A 20529-nucleotide genomic window follows, 5' to 3' on the forward strand; every position below is an offset into this window, starting at 1 on the left:
TGCCCCAGGCATCTGTGCGAAGCCTGCATCAAACTCTGCTTAAATGCAGTCACTATTCAAGGCAGGTGACATCTTGGGAAAGACTCCCCCCAACTCCCCTCTCTGAAATTCACCGAGTTACTGTCACTCGGCTTCACCCACTCAGGGATTTGTTTTCAGTGTCAGCGGGAGGGTGGGCAATGGAGCAGGAGCCAATCGGAGGGACTCTATAAGCCGTCCAATCAGGTGAGCCGTAGCGAGAGGGCGGTTCCCGTGTCCCGTGGCTGAGGCGGAGCCCCGCGTGCTTGCGGCTGTCCGCCTGGCCGGCCGCCTTGCCGGGTGGCCTCTACCTCTGCCACCTGCGTGGGGCTCCGCGCGGGAGACCGAGAGGCCACGCCATGGTAACGGTGTGGAAGGTGGGGCGCGGTCCGATGGGCGGGCTGAGCTCTGCGGCTCCTGCTGGCTGTGCCCGGGAGCTGGCTGGTGCTGGGGGCGCCGCTGGGGTCCTCTCTCCCGCCCCCCGAGGGGTGGAGAGCTGTGCTGGCACGCGCCTCGTACATTCACATCATGATTTGTGCCATCCACACTGACACCTGCGGGAGCGGTGCCTCTTTCTCTCAACTGGACAACACTAGACTTTTTCTAATTTGATTTACAGTGAAACTCATTTGCTTCTTTTCAATTTTTTTGTATTTATGTCCAATTTTGTGCCTTTTTAAAATTTTGTCACGTTCTTCTGTACACTATTTACTCCTAACATGTGCTCATATTTTCTTTGCTATCCAGAAATACTGCTTCTTGTTTTTGCCTATTTAAGTGACTTTATTTTATAATTTTCTGGAAGCTATCTGGATTGTGCTTTTGAAGAATTGTAATGCAACTCAATTCAACTCAATATAGGTTTCCTAAAGTATTCACACTGTTAAGTGTGTTATAACTTGGTCATCCATTCTCGTCTGCTGTAAATGCATGCTGCTTCCCGAGTCCGTGTTAATAAAACATGGCTAGTTGCTAAACTTTGGCTTACTTAGTATTAGGGTATTATTTTACTCTAATCAGCATGGTGAATGTTAAGACCGTTCTTTTTGAATCGATAAGGAAAAAGATACCTAACACATTTTTCAATCACATGGAATTGCTTTACCATAAGCATGATTTCCTATCTCTCCCACAGTGAGTTGGTTTGTGTACATGAATGGTATTGATTTTTGAGTGTTAATTTTGTATGTAGCTGCATAACAATTTGGATATTAAATCTAGAAATCTTTTGGTAGAGTTTTTGGGGTCTTCTGTGTAGAGTAGTATGTCAAATGCAGATAATAATAATTTAACTTCTTCCTTTCCTCTTTATTCCTTTTATTTCTTTCTCTTGTCTAGTTGCTCTGGCTAATGTTTCCAGAACTGTGCAGCACCAGGACTGTGGGATAGGGAAAAATTTTTAATGAAGGGACTCATGGCTGAGCAGTTTCACCGCAACACCCCAGTCACGGTACACTATGGAAGATAAAACAATTCCATACCTAGTTCTAATTTATGCTGATTCTGGAAAGCGTTCTAACTGCCTTAACCTCTGGGGAAGACACCTGGATTTCTGCTCTGTATTGCCTTCTGCTGTCTTCTCACTGCCTTTCCTTGACTGCAGTGGACTGCAGGCATGTCTGTCCAGCACTGTCACCTCTTAGGCTTGAACTCCTTTTCCTTAGTGGATACTCTTATCTCTCTGGAGAAAGAGACGACTATGAGCTTTTGTTATGTGTTCTGTAAGTGATGAAAACTTCAGTCCCTGAAGTCCTGCTGAGTCTCCCCCGGATTCCCCACACTCTGAGGACCGCACTGCTTAGGTAAATCGTGCTCATGGCACCTCTTAATCTGGCCTCCTCACCTCACAGATGTGTCATCATAGAACCCCAAGCAGCAGAGCCTGTTCTGGGCTTTTACACCAGGGACATCATAATATCAGCGTGTGTGGTTAACATAAGGACAGAGATTGTACAAATACAGACTGGAAAATTTGGGCAAAACCACACTCTGTTTGTGTTTGGGGGACAGAATTAGAGAGATGGAAGCTCTTGAGTTCTTTGCTGTCTCTGAGTACTTTGTCATTCAGAAGCTTGTACCCACTGCTCCATTAAGTCAGTGATTTCCAGACCTGCAGACTCTGCGTTGATGTGTCTCAGACATTTTTGTTGTGGTCGGGGCACAGAAAATAAGGTTCATCAGCATCTTTGTTGGTGGACGTCAAGATTTTTGGTCAACATTACACGACACACAAGGTAGCTGTTGCTACAGTGAGATACAGGTCCCAAATATCACTAATGCTGTGTTTAACAAGCCTGTTGCAGGCATGTCTTCCTTCCACCGTGTGGCCCTGCTCAACACCGCTGGTTTATACACCAGAGACACTACACATTTATGTCGTGCTGGCCATGGTCCCCACATCTGTGTGCTGTACACATACTCTACCACTGAGCTCCTCCCAAATCTAGGCACACTGGAGACTTTATCATGTGTTTCCCTTAATTCCCTTGATATTACTTACCAGATTTATTTGCTGTGTCTGACTCATGACAGAGTCCTCACTGATTGTCTATATCACACTTAAGGGCCTTTCCACAGATACGCAAAAGCAGGCTTGTCTAGTTCTGCCACTGATATAAATGCTACAGGGAACACATTCTTTCTAACTGCCCTACGAGGTTTGAGAAAATGTCATAGATAATCAGGACTGTATTTGCTGGTGTAAAGAATGTGTATACATTTAATCTCTTAATTTCCTCCATCGACTGATACCTGCAGTGAACAGTAGTGCTTATTTCTCATGACCAACCCCACCAGCTCATCTGGTTGGATAAAGTTCCTTGACCCACAGTGAAATTTATGGTAAATTTTCATTTTTCCTATTTTATGTCTCTCTTATGCATCTTTTTCTTTTATGTATTCTTTTTTAATCTTTTGTTTTAAAACTATAAATCACCTGCTCCTGCTAGGGAGCTCATATTTGTAATGTCTCGTATTTGTAATGAGTTTTTTTTAATATCTATTTTTCTTTCTAGATGTTTCCTTGTACTTGTAGAGAATCAAAATACTTTCCCCCGATTTTCCACCATCATGTGGTTTTCATCAACTGAACAGAAGTTGTTACTCTTTTTGTTTTGGGGAGGGGGTTGGTACCAGAGATTGAACCCACAACCTTGTGCCTGCCAGGCAGGTGCTTACACTGCTGAGCTAAATCCCTGGCCTTTTTTTTCGTATCTTTTCAAAATCACCTTAACATGAAAGGCTTTACAAATTTATTCATGAATGTTTTCCCACTCCTAAAAGAAAATTATTTCTTTTATACTTTGCAATTTTGAATTTTATATTTTTGTCTTGATTCTTCCTTTACATCTTTAAATGTGTGTTACTTGGCCTATACAATGAGTAGCTTTATGACCATAAAGGAATGAAAAATAACCTCTTTCTTTTTATTTGTTCTCCTGGCATTATCAACCCTAAGTTTTGAGTAAAGCAGAAATTTTTCTTGAAATTTCTTATGCCTTTAATTTGTCTATGTGCTTTGAAGTTAAAACTTAATAGACTGTATCTATATAGCATGTTCCAAATAATGGGAAAGGATAGGTGCCTGTTTTTAAAATAGAGATTCAAATAACACTATTTTTTTTGTTTTGTTTGTTTTCAGGAGAAATTCTAGAAAATTTTTCATAAAATTTATAGTTGATTCACCCATATTACAGATGTAGTTGTTTTAAAGATATAATTTCATGGTCTTGTAACATATCACATCATCTCATCCAAGTCTGTACATTATTTTCCATAATTTCAGATCATTTCCAATTTTATTTTTATGTACTTTCCTCCTTTGAGAGGGCTACAGATTTTAATAAATTACACATAATGTTCACAATAGTTTTATAAAGTCAGACATATAAATGGTCTAATGTGAGATCATTTCAAGGTATCAGTAAAGACCTTACTTTACAATGATAGTGTTTTTTTTTTTGTCTTTTTCATTTTTATCAGTACCAGGGATTGAACTTACGACTGCCTGCTTGCAAGGCAGACGCTTATGCCACTGAGCTAAATCCCCAGCCCCCCTTACAGTGATAGTTTAGGAGGCGTTTTCTTCAATAAAGCAACATACTGTTTTCATAGTCGAGTCTCTTACTTCCTTGGAGAGGTTAATTCCTAAGTATTTAATTTTCCTTGATGCTATTGAGAATGATGTACGTTTTGTGATTTTCCTGATTTTATAGTGAACGCCTCTAGCTCTCTCCACTCACATGCAGTTTGTTGTCCATTGCTTTTTCATAAAGGACTTTGATCAGTTTGAGGTGATCCTATGCTTATTTTCTTTTAGAGTTTTGTTAATGAATGGGTGTTGGATTTTTCTCACAAATGGTTTCTCTCCATTGAGATAATCTTGTGGCTTTTGTCCTTGCTTCCATGTATATGGAATATGACTTCATTGATTTGCGTATGTTGAACCACCCTTTCATCCCTGGGATGAAACTGTGTGGTCATGAAGTATGATCATTTTGATGTATGTTGCGTTCTATTTGACAATATCTTTTTTTTTTTTTTTTTGTACCAGGGATTGAACTCACGACCTTGCATTTGCCAAGCAGGCACTTATGCCACTGAGCTAAACCCCCAGCCCGATTTGCCAATATCTTACGACTCTGAAAAGGAAATCAAAGAAGTTATCCAAAAATGGATAGATCCCCCTTCCGGGATAGGCAGAACCAATCTTTTTAAAAATGGCTGCACTTCAAACATTGATACACAGAACTAGAGAAAACAAACCTAAAGTGTGTATGGAGCAAGAAGAGACCTAAAACAGCAAAAGTAATCATGGACAACAAAAACAAAGCAGAAAGAGTCACAGTACCTGACTACAAGTGCAGTACTGTGTTCTCTTGCTCTGTGAGGAAAGCTATTGGTATTTTGATAGGGCTTGCATTTGTGTCATGGCAGAGACTGAATGAGAAAGCGGATTGGAACATCTAACTGTGTCCTTTCAAGACAGGCAAAAATCTTTTAAAAATGCAGGTCTTCTAATTAAACATATTTATAAATTTAATTCCCTTTCTAAAATGTTTACTATATTCATGTGTCCTTGATATGTTCCTATACTTAATCAAATTGAAACAAGACTTTTTGGTTTCTTTGTAGTTCTTGAATAGATACTGAACTTGTCTGAAAGCTAGATCTTTATAATCTGTCTTTCCATTGGTAATCACCTTTATTTTATTCATGTAGTTTCAGTGAGTGTTTAAAGCATGAGAAAAAAATTCTTTTTCCAGTTGATCTTGTCTTTAGCAGTATATATCTCTTTGTTTTTGTATAAAATGTTTCATTTTTTTTCCGGGGAGTTAGCTTAGTTGCATAAGCACCTGCTTGGTGAGCAAGAAGTTGTGAATTCAATCCCTGGTACCAAAAAAATAAAGTAAAGTAAAATAAAATAAAATAAAATAAAATGTTTCATTTTGATACTTTCATCCATTGGAGATAATGATTTTTGTCTTACCTATTTCAATTCTATGTCAGTTATTTATCTTTATTCCCTTATAATATCATGCTTGAATTTTGGTCTTATATGACATAAAATATACCTAGTGAATATACTTCACTTACTTTTGATAGTAAAATCTGTGTATCACGTGCTAGTTTTGTGATGTATTTGCTTCAGTTATTAAGACTCTTGATTTTTCTTCATTAGAAACTTTTATTAGAAATAATTAGTAGAAATTGAGTTTCAGAAAATATATTTATGCCAGGATTCAGATAATAAGATGAGGTTTTCCTTGTTGCTTTGTGTGTGTGTTGAGTAATGAGTTTCATGATGGGTTTCTGATGCTGAGCTCTCCTCTCCTTTGGTCACTGAGGTTACAGAGGTGTTACTCTGGTTTGAACTTAGGGCATCACACAGGCTAGGAATGCTTGCTACCATTTTTTCATATGCCAAGATGAGGAATGATTTTCCAGCATGTTTTACAATGTTTGTTTTGGATTTTGAAATCTAACCCATAAGTGTGGCGGGGATATCACCTTCTCCTCTTAACGTGTTACTTGGCTTTAGGTGAAGATTGCATTAAACTGGTGAAATGAGCTGCAGAATTTTCTTTTGCTCTTCCTCCTCTTCTCCCTCCTCCCCTTCCTCCTCTTTTTTACTTCAAATATATGAGATCATGACCAACCAATTACATTTTTAATAATTTTGCATATGTTTAAAAATTCTGTGTATGTTGCAATACATAGATATGCATTATTCATGTGAAATTGCTACCTATATGGGTTTGGGGGGTTTCTGCATGTGACATTGTATCTGAAAGTGCAGGAGCAAAGTTGTGACCCCATTTTTAGGCACAATAAATAGAAAGAGTCCATTGGGTGGAATAAGAAGGCATAGGCAGCTCTGGAAAGCTGGGATCAAATACTGCTTCAGTGCAGAGATCCCTTGGCTTGGTTCACGTTGGTGCCTGGGAGAAAGTCTCAGTAGGTAGAGTTTTGCTTACAGTCTGTCACATGGACTTCACCAAAGCAAGCATTGTTTCTCTTGTCCCTCTTGGCTCAGAGTGTGAGGAAGATGAGAAGATGGTGTGTCTGTGTGGACCGTCCAGTCAAGGCAGAGACTAGAGAAGAGAATTCTCTTCTATCAGACTTGAAAGTCAGACTCTTTCAGTGTGCTGTTGAGAGATTTACATGCTGTCTCATACTTCACTTTTTTTTTTTTTTTTGGTCCTAGGAATTGAACTCAGCACCTTGTGCTTGTCAGGCAGGTGCTTCTACCGCTGAGCTATATCTCTCCAGTTGCTTTGTGAATTCTGTTGAACACAGGCTGTATTAAAGGACCAGGGAACACCCCAGTCTAGAGAGCTAAGCCTGCCGGAGGTACAGTGGATGACACAGGATCCGGTTGGACGTGGATAGAACAGCATTGGCAGGACCTGGGTTTCCCTATGTAGCTGAGAAATCTTAAATGGCAACTGTCGCTGCCACATCCTGGGTTTTTTCTGGGGCTCAGGGTGGGGATGTGCCAGCTGTCAGTACTTGAGTGTCCTCTTAGATCCCAGTGAGGTGCCTTCAGAACCAGGTCCTTCTCTTTGATAGCTCAGCGCCTGCCACCAGGCTTCTTGACAAAATGTGAAGTGATAGCAGGTTGTAAGGATCCTCTTGACTTGTGTATGGGAACTTGGTATATTAGGTGCCCTGTATTTTTTTTCTCATCAGCAAATGTGGTATGATGGCTTATCTGTAAGAGTCCCACAAATATCTCATGTGTTTGAAGTTGTTTGCATTGCGGGGAAAGTCATACTCATCAGTGGACTTCTTGAATGTCCTGTTAGGAGCTGAGACCTGATTGAAGGTGAGTCACCAGGGGCATTACTGGAAACATGCATTTTTTTCCAAATCTATTTTATTTCAAAGACAAAAAATAAAAATTTAAAAATACACCAATCAGGGGACAATAATGGTACATACATTGTACCTTGTCATCCCCAAATCATTCATCCAGAGCACAAGACATCTGCGTTCAATTGTCCGAACAATACTAGCACAAATCTTTCTCTTCAGTGAACTCAGACAAATCAATAGTATAACTGTCTTAACTGTCTTTTATATACATAGACTTCTATATGGGGAACCCACCCAAGGGTCCCGATTGTCTGTCTTAAGGATACAATGAGAAAAATGAAAAACAGACACAAGTATAGTATTCCATCGATGGTTGGGAAGTCAGTGCCTCTGGATCAGGCCTCTTCACTCCCAAGGCGGCCACTATTTATTAGGTGTGTACACTGGTAGGTGGGGCTAGCAAAGGATTACCTTTCATCAGAGACAGACTCAAGAGGGTGTAGATGATCATATGCTAAGAAGGATCTTGTCTTGGATATGATCCTGGGAAGACTCAAGAAGGCGTAGATGATCTTAGAAGAGTCCATGGGAAATCTCAGATGGGTGGTGCCAATGATCCCAAACCTCCCTTTTATCCAGTACGGAAATATGCAAAATTAGCCATTGTGAATTTATGGTGCCCAAGAGTTATATGTATACATATATTATTTCTTTCAGCTTCTCATACTAGTGAGACAATATAATGTTTACATATAAGTGTTTGATTTATTTCTCTTATGTTTATGGTCTCAAGTCGTATCCATTTACGTATAAAAGTCTCCACTTATCCTTCTTCATGTCTGAGTAGTACTCCATTGTATAAAAGAACCACACTTTCCATCGCTTCCTCAGTTGACAGGCATTTAGGCTGTTTTCAAGGACTGGCGATTACAAATTGTACTGCTATAAACATGAGTGCACGTGTATCGCTGTGGTATGATGTGGAAACATGTGTTCTTATCCCCAGCTCCTTCCATTTCCCTCTGCTTCCTGGGTGCCATGGGTTAAATGCCTTTGCTCCTGCAGGACCTTCTGTTCGATTTCCTCCTTATAGTCAGTTGAGCATGGACTGAAAGTGTGAGCCAAAATGAACTTCTCTTCCTTTAAGTTGTGCGTATTGGGTTTTATCCCTGGTGACAGAAAAGTTGCAAAGACCCCTATTGATACTGCATTTGATACATACTTGGAATACAGGGTTTCAAATTCACAAGTTGTGTCCTCAGTCTGGGCTCAGTCCTGGGCTTCATTGTGGTGAAAATAAATGTCTAACTTTCCAAATCATTCTCTTACTTGCCAAAGTTGTTGTGGGGTTTATGAAGGCTGTAAAAACCTAAAGAAATGTTCAACCTTACTGACAGTGAGGCTCATGCATAGGGCATGACCAACCATGATAAAGTTCTGTGTCACAATTGCTCTAATGAAAGCAGGGAAGAAAGAGGACAAGAAAAATATAGAAGACCCCCTAACAACTGAGAAGGCCAGGAACATTTGCAGAAGTTACTGATTCAGGAAGGGAAAGATAAAGCTAATCCTGAAAAAGGCAGATTACTGCAGGGGTAGCTCAAGAGTGTGTGAAGTGGAACAGCAGCGTGTGCGTGGTCCGGGCATGGGTGGAAACACGGGGGGGCACTATTTCCCCACCAAGTCCTGTAGTCCTGAGGAAATCTGAAAAATTATTTAACGAAATAAAATGCTGATCAGGATGGCATGCGGTGGGAAAGCAGTACTGCTGGGGGTCTAAGTCACCAAACGTCAGAACCGCAGACCCAGAACGCGTAGCCAGGCTGAGGCTCAGCAGTGCCTGGCCAGCATGAGGACCTGCGTTCAGTTTCCAGTTCCATAAAACAGTGCATCCATACAAGTGTTTACTGGGTGGGAAGGAGCAGAGGGGTACAGGAGCTTGGCACGGTCAAGCCTCCGAGCCAGAGCAAAGTGGTTTTGGCGAGGCAGTTACGGGTTGCATGGGGCTTGGGTTGCATGTGGGTCAGAAAATGATGATCTGAAGGAAAGACAGAAAAAGGTACAAAATCTTTTGGTATTAGTAATCAGTTTACTTAGTCATTTTTAGGTGAAATTACAAAGTAGAACAGTGTGCTTGGCCTTGGTGGGGATTAAAAATTTGGGTGAACAGTGTTATCTTTGGGATAGAAAGACTGCTTCAGATTGAATGCAGGATATTTGCTCTGAGCAACTTGCAGTTATTATTAGTGACTGTCGTTTTCATTTTGATGCTGTATCTCACTATCTTGAACAAGCAGGGGGTTGGGCTTGTGAGCCCTCTGCTCAGCCTCTTAAGTGGTGGGTTTACGGATAAGGATCACCAAGCCCAGCTGCAGTAGGGGCTTTGTGATCACTTCTATTTACCATCACAGTGCTTGGTTAGATTAAGCTTAGTACATGAGGGTCAGTCTGACAGAAATCCCTAGACTCTTCTTGCTGTAGATAAGAGTCTGTAAATTTTAGATTCTCTGCATGTGTACTCTAATATATAAAAAAATCTTATTTTCCAGATTATGGAACAGGGAATCTAAAGCTGTAATTCCCTTACTAGTAGAAATGTTGGTTCCTTTGTATCATAAGTCTATTTGAGACACTTACTTTCACTTTTGTTACTGGACTGTCTCCCATCTCCCACCCCTGGGTAGCTTCAAAGTGCTGACACACGGTGCAGTGCATGCCCCACGTGCTGCGTGAGCTCCAGGCCTGGGCTCAGCCTTTGTCAGAACTGTGGGGACTCTGCGCAGTGCTGTTTGCTGTTGGTGAGTTGCTTGTGGTTCTGCAAATACACACAGTAGAATTTAGAAAAGAAGTTGAGAAAAGGTGGTTCTCTTGTGAACTGCAGGGAAGCAGGTTCTTCACTGACCTGCTTCCTTTTCACTTCTTTCATAGGAGTTGCTTGTATAAAATAGAAAGAACCTCCAGGACTTAGAATTATTTTCATGATTTAATCAGACAAGTATATTTTTCACTGAAAATTGAGTGAAGAAAATGATAGAATTGCTGGAGATTTAGCTCAGTGGCATAAGTGCCTGCCTGGCACATGAAGGTTGTGAGTTCAATCTCCAGTACCAAAAAGAAAAAAAAAAGAATCTAATGAAGCAGTGAAATTCTGGAAGTAAATTTTTGTCTTACATTAAACATAAATATGTATAAAGACCTGTACCATTGGGGTGCAGCTGGATAAATCAACTGTAACTACTTCAAAAACATTGCTTTGGTTTCATATAACTAAACGGGAGTCGACAGGATGAAATTTTGGACACTCAAGTGTATCACTTGATTCTCCCTTCTAACATAATTCTACTTAATTATTGTGTTCTTCCATTTCATTTTCTTTAGTGATTTTATCAACATCTGGTTTTTGTTTTCTATTTAGTGTTTTTAAAAAAAATTATTTAAAGAAAGACTAAGCAAAACAAAATAGAAATAATACGTTCAGAGAAAAAAAATAAACAGTAAGAAATCACTAGTTGATGCTTACATATTGTCGTTTTACAAATAGTTGTTCAAGATACAAAAGTGGAACATATAAAGTGAGAATTCAAACAGTGAGACTGCAAAAAGTTCTGTTCAACTATCAAACAAAAACTTAGTAACATGGTTCTCAATCCTATACACTTAAACATACATGCAGTTATCCATATCTTCATTTATGTTTAGATTAAACAAACTAAAGCAGGTTAAAATCATTCTGAACAAAGAATAACAGTATTGCTAGATTTCACATCATGATACTTTGTGATCAGCACTTGATACTGTAGTGTCTTTTTTTAAAATTTAATTTAAAGAAAGACTAAACAAAACAGAAAACAGGTAGAAATAATACATAATTTCTTTTTTTTTCTTTTTCCTTTTTATTGGTACCAGGGATTGAACTCATGACTGCCTGCTTGCAAGGCAGGTGCTTATGTCGCTGAGCTAAATCTCCAGCCCCCAATAATACATAATTTCAAAGAAAAAAACAATAAGAAATCAATAGTTGATGATTACAGATTGTCTTCTTGCAAACAGTTATTCAAGATACTAAAGTGGAGTATATAAAGTGGGGATTCAAACAGTGAGATTGCAACCAGTTCTGTTCAACTATCCAACAAAAACTTAGAAATATGGTTATCAAGCCTATACACTTAAACATACATGCAGTTATCCATATCTTCAATTATGTTGAGATTGAACAAACCCAAGCAGGTTAATATCACTCTGAACAAAGAATAATACTATTGCTGGGTTTCACATTATGACACTCCAGGATCAGCACGGAGTATTTTAGTGTCTCTTTTTCTTAAAAGTATCTGTTCATTTCATCATGTGTCATAAGATCAGTTCTCATAAACTGTTTATAGATTCTACACATGCATGAGTCTTAACATGTATTTCTATCCTTTCTATGTTAGAGGGAGAAACAAAACAAAACATATTCCTATAAACATATGAAATGAAAAAAACATGTAAGACTGTTGTACAAAGAGTTCTACCATGGTTCCTGTGTTGTCTCTTGTTATCTTCAATAGAATTGGCTATATCATCAGACATAGTATAATTGAATATATCAGTACATAACAGCATTAATAAAAACACAACTTTGTATATTGTATAGAACTTCAAAAACAGGCAGTGATCAAACCAGAATGTGTGTCATAGAGTCTTGTCATCTTCAGTGTAATTGCCTATATTCTCAGACTTCATACTATCATATCAGTTTTGAATAAAATCTGTTGATACCAAACAGCAATCAAACAAACCAGATTTAACTAATAAAAGTCATGATAAAACAGTATAAGTCATACAGGGCTCCATATTAATTTAATAGGAAATTAAAGATGATTACTGTGCTATATTCTGATGTTTTTGGCATAGCTATCTGTGCCCTCAAATCTAATGCAAGTAGAAAAACTGGGACAGAATAAAATCTATCATAAAAATAGGATAAAATTTAAGGAGAGTGGTGGGAGTAATGTGGGTTTTAAATTCCAATACAATATTAACAACACCTTCTGCCATCTTTTTAAAGACTTTCCCTTCCCCTTCCCCTTTCACTTCCCCAGGGTACATCGTGCATTTTTGGGCCTGACCAAGACCCTTGGTTTTAAATTGGGGGGGAGGCAACTTGCTATTTACCTAAGTGGTTCTGAACCTTCTCTCTCCTGGACTTGATCTCTAATTGTATTCCTTTACCTATTAAAGCCTGTCTTTCCAAACTATCCACAAATACTGGTCTAGTTGCCCCTGTTACTTTCTAGTTCTCTGTCACATAGAGCATTGTTTTCTCACATTTGATTTTCAGTACATGTACTCTTCTTCATGTTAATTCTATTTCCTACAAATAGCATCTCAGTGGACCCTGCCTCCTTATCTACTCCACGTGTGGTTCTTTTTTTTTTTAAATTTAGTGTATCAAAGCCATCTATATTAGAGATTATAACCAATCTTCTCTGCCTCATTTCTGTTTTGCTGGGTTTTTTTGCCATCAGTTGTCTGCTTATCTTCTTTATTCTGTTTTCTGCTCCATTCATTGAGGCCTCTCTGCCACTGTTCCTGGAATCCTAGTACTTTTCTCTCTCTCTCATGCCCTGCAGAATTCTCTGTAGAGTTGGATTGGTAGCTGCAAATTTCCCAAGTTCCTCTTTGTCTTGGAAGCATCTTGTTTCTCCATGAATTTCTAGAGCAGTTTAGCAGGGTATATCAATCTGGGATGGAGGTTATTTTCTTTCAGGGCTTGGAATATTTTGCTCCAGGCTCTTCTTGACTTGATGGTTTGTGTCGAGAAGTCTGCCGTTATTTTGATGGGCCTTCCTTTATAGGTTATCTGTTTCTTGTCTCACACCTTTTAATATTCTGTTCTTATATTGAATTCTGGGGTCTTGATTATTATATGCCTGGGTGTAGCTCTGTTTTGGTTGTAGGTGGCTGGAGTTCTGTGTGCCTCATACATCTGAATATCATTTCCTTTTCCTATGTTTGGGAAGTTTTCCTTAAGTATTTCTGTAAATAGTCTTTGTAGTTCCTTTGTTTGTACCTCTGCTTCTTCATTCACATTCTTTATTCTCAAGTTATAGATCCTCTTATTGTCTTCTAGCCTTTGTATTGTTACTGCTTGTTTCCTTGTTATTTTAAAAAAGTTTTCCCTTTCATCATCCCACATTGCAAAATTGTCCTCCAGTTTCGATAATGTATCCTTAGTTTCTTTCAAGCTGATTTTCCATCTTTCCATAGAGTTTTTAATTTCCTAGTAATCACTTTGAATCTGCTTCATGTATTCTGTATTTTTTTATATTCTTTATCAAATGGTTCTCTCCTTTGAGTTTCTCTCTTCTTCCATCTGTGTCTGCTTGACGGGTGCTTAGTATCTCTTTTATTAATCTTCTTATATCTTGCTTTACTTGGCTAAATAGTTCACTTTTGAACTCGTCTATGAGGTCCCAAAGATATCTCTTTATGTCCCCTGGTGCCATGTCTGATATTGCATGTTTGCTGTTCTCATTCTCCTTTGTATTTACCTGTCCTGGGTCAATGTTCTCAGGGTTGGGACTGGGGACTTTTTCCTGTTGCTTCCTCTTCCCATCTTTTTTGTTTCTTCCAGGAGGCCCCAGTTTCTTTCTTTGTTGGTTACAGTTCTTCTGAAGTGCGCTGGCTACATGACCCTTCCCGCTGCAGTGTGCTAGTGAGTTGCAGACACGGATAGCATATGCTGGTCCCTCCCTTCCAGATCAGTCAAGCTGCTGTGGTCTGCACTGTATTACTTTGTGCCACCTCCCCTCCGGGTCAGTCAAACTTCTGACGCTTCACTGGTTAGTGTGCGCCACTAATAGGGACTTGATTTCAGATAATCTATAGGGTCTCAGCTAGGTCACATGACCCAGGCCTCGCTCACTCCACCAATCCCGTTCGGGAAGGGAACAACTGACTGAAGTCACTGCTGCCCCTTGTGCTTGCCAGTATTGCCCGTCCCAGAGTTTCGTCCACTGGAGACCCCCTTTCTATGGAATGGCTCCACTCCCATCATGCACCACAGGTCGATGCAGGCACCCCACCAACTCAGCTCTCCATTCGGCTCACTGATCCCTGATCTCACTGTAACTGCGCCTCCAGTGAGTTGAAGCGGCGGGACCTCAGACAGCTTGGCAAGTTGCCCACTGCAGTGGGAACAGTGAACCTTTAGCTGTTCCAATAATAGCACTGGGACTGTATATTGGGTTGGTTCTTCTCACCTTAATTTCTTCTTGGGACGAGAGAATTCATCTCCCTCTGTTTGGGGCTCCCCACTCTGTATTATGTTGAATTCTAAGTTGACTATCTCAGGGAATCTCTGTAGCCAGCTGGTATCTATCTGCCATCTTTACTCATGTGTCTAGAAACCTATTGTTATCTATCTGCCCTCTTTGCTCCTCCCCCTCTATTTAGTGCTTTCTCTTAAGTTAGATATGTTGCAGTCATTTTTTGGAATTTGGGTTCATTGATATCTATTCTATACAAGATCTTTATACTGTCTACACAGCAAATATTTTCTTCCTGTGTTGTTTTTGTCCTGTGATTTTCCTACATTTCATTTTATCCTAATCCTGATGGTTATTTGACTTTTTTCTGAGGAAATACTTTTTTCACATATAAAATTTATTTCACTATGAATTTTCAAGACACTCAAGCTTCTTTCCTATCTCAAAATATAACTTAATCATTGTATATTGACTAGAAAAGTATTCAATTCTGATTTCCAAGTACATACCTCTTTCTCTCTGAATATAAATGAAGAGGTTGTGATTTCTTCCAGAGGTATATAACACTGGCCCTATAATGAATTAATGTTCTGTATACCCTTGAACCCACTGAAGACTGTCTTCCTTTCCTGAGATCCATTTGTCATTCTCTCTGCTAACAGTACAGTCTCATGAAATGTGGAATTTGAATGTTTTCATGTGTTTGATGTAAGTTATTAACCTTGCTGAGAAGGTATTGCATGTTCTTAGACTTTTATTATATTGTACAATCATTTTTTAAAAAAACAAATCAGGGAGTCCTTGTGAAACAAATTCTTGAAATTTTCTTTTCTGTGAGGGGTTTGAGCAGGGTCTTACTTTGTATTCAGAGTCTTGAATTTGCTATGCAGCCAAGGCTGGCTTTCAATTCATGGCAGTCCTCCTGCATCAACCTGCCAACCTCCTGCCTGAGATTCCAGGCATGTACACCTAGATGAAATTTTTCTTTTATGCCTAATTACTTTGTGATGTATTGGTTTTCAATGCACCTAATATATTTTGTTCATCTCCTTCCCCTCATTTCTCTCCAGTATCCCACCTAGCGTTCCCTACACCTGAGCACCAGGTCACCATTTGTGAACATTGATCTATAAGATAATATGCTACCCTTTTCCTGTTTTCATTGTTCATAGACTTGTTCCGGTAAAACTTTTTCCATTAACATTTAAATTAATATTCATAAACCTCATTTGATGGTCAGTTGTGTATTTTTCTATGGAACCAAAATTCAGTTTTCAAAGCGCTGCCTATGTACAATCAAAGAAAAAGGACTCAGTGCCATAAAGAGTAAAGATGTGAAAAAGAGAACTGTGATGTATCAGAACTGCTCGTCTGTCCCAGTGTTCTGTAGTTTCCCTCTCTGAGCTCTGATTTGGAGACAATCTACTCTAACTATCCAGGGATGCAGCCAGTGCTCCTATTCTGCTGCGGCTTAGCAGTGATTCTACCATCAGAATTATCATTTGAAGAAAATATGTGTGCATTGGGAATTAATGACAAGACACGGAGTTAATAGTCAAAGGATTCAGCCTGCATTAGCTCTTTTTTTTCTTGGCAGGGGGTGGGTTAAGACTATTTTTCCTATGTATTTCAGGCTGGACAACAACTCATGGTGTAGTCCAGGCCAGCCTCAAAGTCATGACAACCTACCTGCCTAGTCTTCTGAGGACTGCCATCACAGACATGCACAAACACGTCTGGCTATTAATTCAGCTCTTTATGAGAGGAGTTCAGGTATCCCAGGCTGTCTCAACCTTCCTTCAAGAAATATATGTGTGGTCATTAAGGAGGCAGTGACCTTTGAGGACATGGCTGTGAGCTTCACCATGGAGGAGTGGGATTTCCTGAGTGCGTCACAAAAAAAAAGCTCTACAGAGATGTGATGCGGGAGACCGTTAGGAACATGGCTGCTATGGGTAAGGATGCCATCTCTTTCTCATTTACACAAGGGGAGAATACCGTTGGTTGCACATGAGTGCAGTTTCATTAAATGAATATGAAAATGTTTTGAAGAATGCCTCAGGCCTGATTACATTGTACCCTGAATCTAACCGGAATCTATTCATTTTTTGTAATAATATAGTGATTTGTTGTATTTGTTTATACATTTCAGGAATAGCTTTGGATAACCAAGAAGTGGAAGAAGACTACAAAGCTTACTGGAGAAATCTAAGGTAATTTGCACTCAAAAGGAAAAGGAGTGTTCCACAAGAGTCAATGTGTGAGCAGAAATCTGACAACCACGAAAAGGAGACCATGTTCAAATTTATTTAATCTCACAACTATTCTCCAAAGATGTATACAGCTTGAGTATGTACAATCTGAGGATTGAATACAGAAATACTCCACTGTAGAAGACTGAGTTAGTAGTGATGTCATATAACAAGTAACAGTATCTAATATATAAGTATAAAAAATTATTTCATGAGCAACATTTTGAAAATTTATGAAATTGCATTTAGATATTGTGTATAGATGCATGTGAAATGAACACATTTTGAGTTTTGACAGGAACCCATCTTCACTATCTCTGTTTATGTATGCATATGGGTACGATAAAACGGTAACCTGAAAGTGGTAGTCAAAGTGCAAATGAATGCTGGTGTCCTCGAGGAACTGAATCCTTTCATATGTTAAAATTCTTAGAAGTCACTCTCCAATATTGTTTGTTTTTTTGTTTTTGTTAGCAGGGATTGAACTCACGATCTCACGCTTGCCAAGCAGGTACTTACACCACTGAGCTAAACCACCAGTCTCTCCAGCATTGTTGATGGGAATGTTAAGTATAGTCACGGTGATAATCAGTAAACAGATATCTTAAGTGAAAATAGAAGTTCCATTTGATCTGGGCATATCTCTCCTGAGTATGCTCTCAAAAGAGTTAAAATCATCCTGTTATACTGATACATGCATACCCATGCTCAAAGCAGGACAACTTATAACAGTTAAGCCCTAGAATTGGCCTAGATGTCTTTCATTGAATGTGTGGGTGGAGAAATTTTTAATAAGCTCAGCATGATGGTGTATTCTTGTAAACCCAGCTTTCTTGGAAGCAGATTCAGCAGGATGGCAAATTGAAGCTCAGCCAACCAGCTTAATCACTGATGATTCTCTTTCTCAAAATAGAAATTAAAAAGCTGGAAATATAATTCAGTGCTAAAACCTGTGCTTAATTCCTAGCACTGAAAAGAAAAATAAGATGTGCTATGTAATCAGCCATAAAGGTGAATATCATGTCATTTACTAAAAGAAATGGGTCAGTCTTCATCCCATGTTAAGTGAAGTAAGGCAGACACAGAATGTTAAATATCACATGGTTTCTCTTATATGAGAAATTAAACGTATAAAATATAAACTAGAGAGTCAAATAAAGGTGAGGTGATATAAAATGTAAATGATTGATATTTTCAAGATAGAAAAGATGAACAGGGTAAGGGGAGAAGGGACAAAAGGTAGGATAAACAGTCAGTATATGATACACATAAGTGCTAATTGCCCAAAATGAACTAAACTTTATGTAATGCAAAGCATGCCAATTTAAAACTTCCCAAGTGAATACTACTCTTTTTTATTTTTGAACTGGGGATTGAACTCACAAACTCATGCCAGGCAGGCGCATGTGCCACTGAGCTAAACCCCCAACCCCTAATAATATTCTTTTTTTTTTTTTTTTTGGTACTGGGTGGGGATCAAACTCATGACCTTGCACTTGCCAGGCAGCCTAATAATGCTACTGTTAATGACTATTTTGCAGGTGTCCTCCAGAGCATTCAGTTAATCCACTGTCAAAATTTCTCTGCAAGGGGTTGGGGGTTTAGCTCAGCGGCATAAGTGCCTGCCTTGTAAGCAGGCAGTCGTGAGTTTGATCCCCAGTACCAATAAAAAAGGATAAAGACCAAAAAAATTTTCTCTGCAAACATCAAAACAGAGCTTGTTCTATTCAATCATTAATGTAGAGACCCATTTTATTGTGATTTTCTTTCTTTACAGAAATGAAGAGGTAGACAAATGCTATCAATATAAAGCTTGTAATCAATACAGAGAAATATTCTTTTGGACTCAAGATGCTAATTTGGACATGAAAAAAGCTGATTTAAATCCAGCTGAAAACTTTGCCTGTAAAAAATTTCTGAGTGGGCATTTGTCACTAAACGTGCCCATCATAGCTCACACTGCACTGAAGCCATATGAATATTTGAGATCTGAAGAGAAGCTGTATAAATGCAATGAAAATGGAAGAACCTGCAGTAATTTCCAGTCCTCTCAGAAGCATACATGGAAAAAGTCCATAGAGAAACCTTATAAATGTGGTCAACATAGGAAATCCTACCCTCATCTTAGCGAGAGAATTCACCTTGGAGAGAAGACCTTTGTATGTAAGAAAACTTTAGTAGGCTCCAGCACATATAATGCTCAGATCCATGAAAGAAATCACAGAGGGAAGAGACCCTATGTATGTAAGCAATGTGGGCAAACGTTCAGTAAACACAATCATCGCCAGGTGCATGAAAAAACTCACGCTGGTGAGAAGCCCTTTACATGTAAGCAGTGTGATAAAGCTTTCAGCACATACCATGTTTGTACAAGACATGAAGCAAGTCATACAGGAGAGAAACCCTATATATGTAAATAATGTGGGAAGGCATTCAGTACACACAGTTATAGTCAAGTACATGAAAGGACTCACACCGAGGAGAAACCCTATGTGTGTAAGCAATGTTGGAAAGCTTTCAGTACACATAGTCACTGCCAAGTACGTGAAAGAACTCACACTGGGGAGAAGCCCTATGTATGCAAGCAGTATGGGAAAGCTTTTGGTACACTTTGTGATTGTCAAGTCCATAAAAGAAGTCACACTGGAGAGAAACCCTATGTATGTCAACAGTGTGGGAAAGCATTCAGTACACACAGTTATTGTCAAATACATGGAAGGACACACACTGGGGAGAAGCCTTATGTGTGTAAGCAGTGTGGGAAAGCATTCAATACACGCAGTCATTGCAAGATACATGAAAGAACTCACAGTGGGGAGAAACCCTGTATGTGTAAGCAATGTGGGAAAGCTTTCAGCACACGCCGTTATTGTAAAATACACGAAAGAACTCATACTGAGGAGGCACACTATGTATGTAAGCATTGTGCAAAAGTTTCCGCACACATTGTGATTGTCAAAGACATGAAAGAATTCACACAGGGGAGAAACCCTATGTATGCAAGTAATGTGGGAAAGCATTCAGAACATGCAATAATTGTCAAGTGCATGAAAGAACTCATACTGGGGAAAACCCTATGTGTGTAAGCAATGTGGGAAAGCTTTCAGCACACATAGTCATTATCAAAGACATGAAAGAATTCACACTGGGGAGAAGCCCTTTGTATGTAAACAGTGTGGGAAAGCTTTTAGCACACGTGGTGCTTATCAAAAACATGAAAGAACTCACACTGGTGAGAAACCCTATGTGTGTAAGTAATGTGGGAAAGCATTCAGTACACGTACTTATTGTCAAATACACAAAAGCAGTCACACTGGGGAGAAACTCTATGTACGTAAGCAATGTGGAAAAGGAAAAGTAAGTTCTCACTTTGTAGACATAAAAGAACTCACACTAGGGAGAAACCCTATGTGTGTAAGCAGTGTGGGAAAGCTTTTAGTACACATGGTGATTGTCAAAAACATGAAAACACTCATACTGGGGACGAACTTTATGTAGGTAAGTAATGTGGGAAAGCTTTTGGCACTCAATAAATGGCTTACCCTGACAGCACATGTCTTTTGCTTTCCTGGCCTTTTTGTAGGTACATACTTGACATCTCAGTGACCTTGCCATTTTGTCAGGAGATCCTTATTATACTGTGTGTAGTTAACAGAAACAAAATATCAATAAAATTACTAAATTCTTAA

General features: G+C 39.2%; 1 protein-coding gene across 2 annotated transcripts; it reads left to right on the forward strand.

Annotated features, from left to right (window-relative positions):
• Positions 1–232: 232 nt before the first annotated feature.
• LOC101787692 (zinc finger protein 670-like) lies at positions 233–20529 on the forward strand. 2 transcript variants are annotated; one of them, XM_013157268.3, is made up of 4 exons: positions 233–380; positions 16222–16543; positions 16741–16801; positions 18618–20529. In XM_013157268.3, exons 2-4 carry the CDS (start codon positions 16510–16512, stop codon positions 19258–19260), a joined length of 738 nt encoding a protein of 245 aa, XP_013012722.1. In that variant the 5' UTR covers positions 233–380; positions 16222–16509; the 3' UTR covers positions 19261–20529. The 2 variants fall into 2 exon arrangements, 1 of the variants encoding a protein (XP_013012722.1); XR_010043488.1 differs by having other exon boundaries at positions 240–395.

Source organism: Cavia porcellus, unplaced genomic scaffold (assembly GCF_034190915.1).
Source record: "Cavia porcellus strain 051 isolate PalLab524CR breed Dunkin Hartley unplaced genomic scaffold, mCavPor4.1 scaffold_26, whole genome shotgun sequence".
Taxonomy (NCBI): domain Eukaryota; kingdom Metazoa; phylum Chordata; class Mammalia; order Rodentia; family Caviidae; genus Cavia; species Cavia porcellus.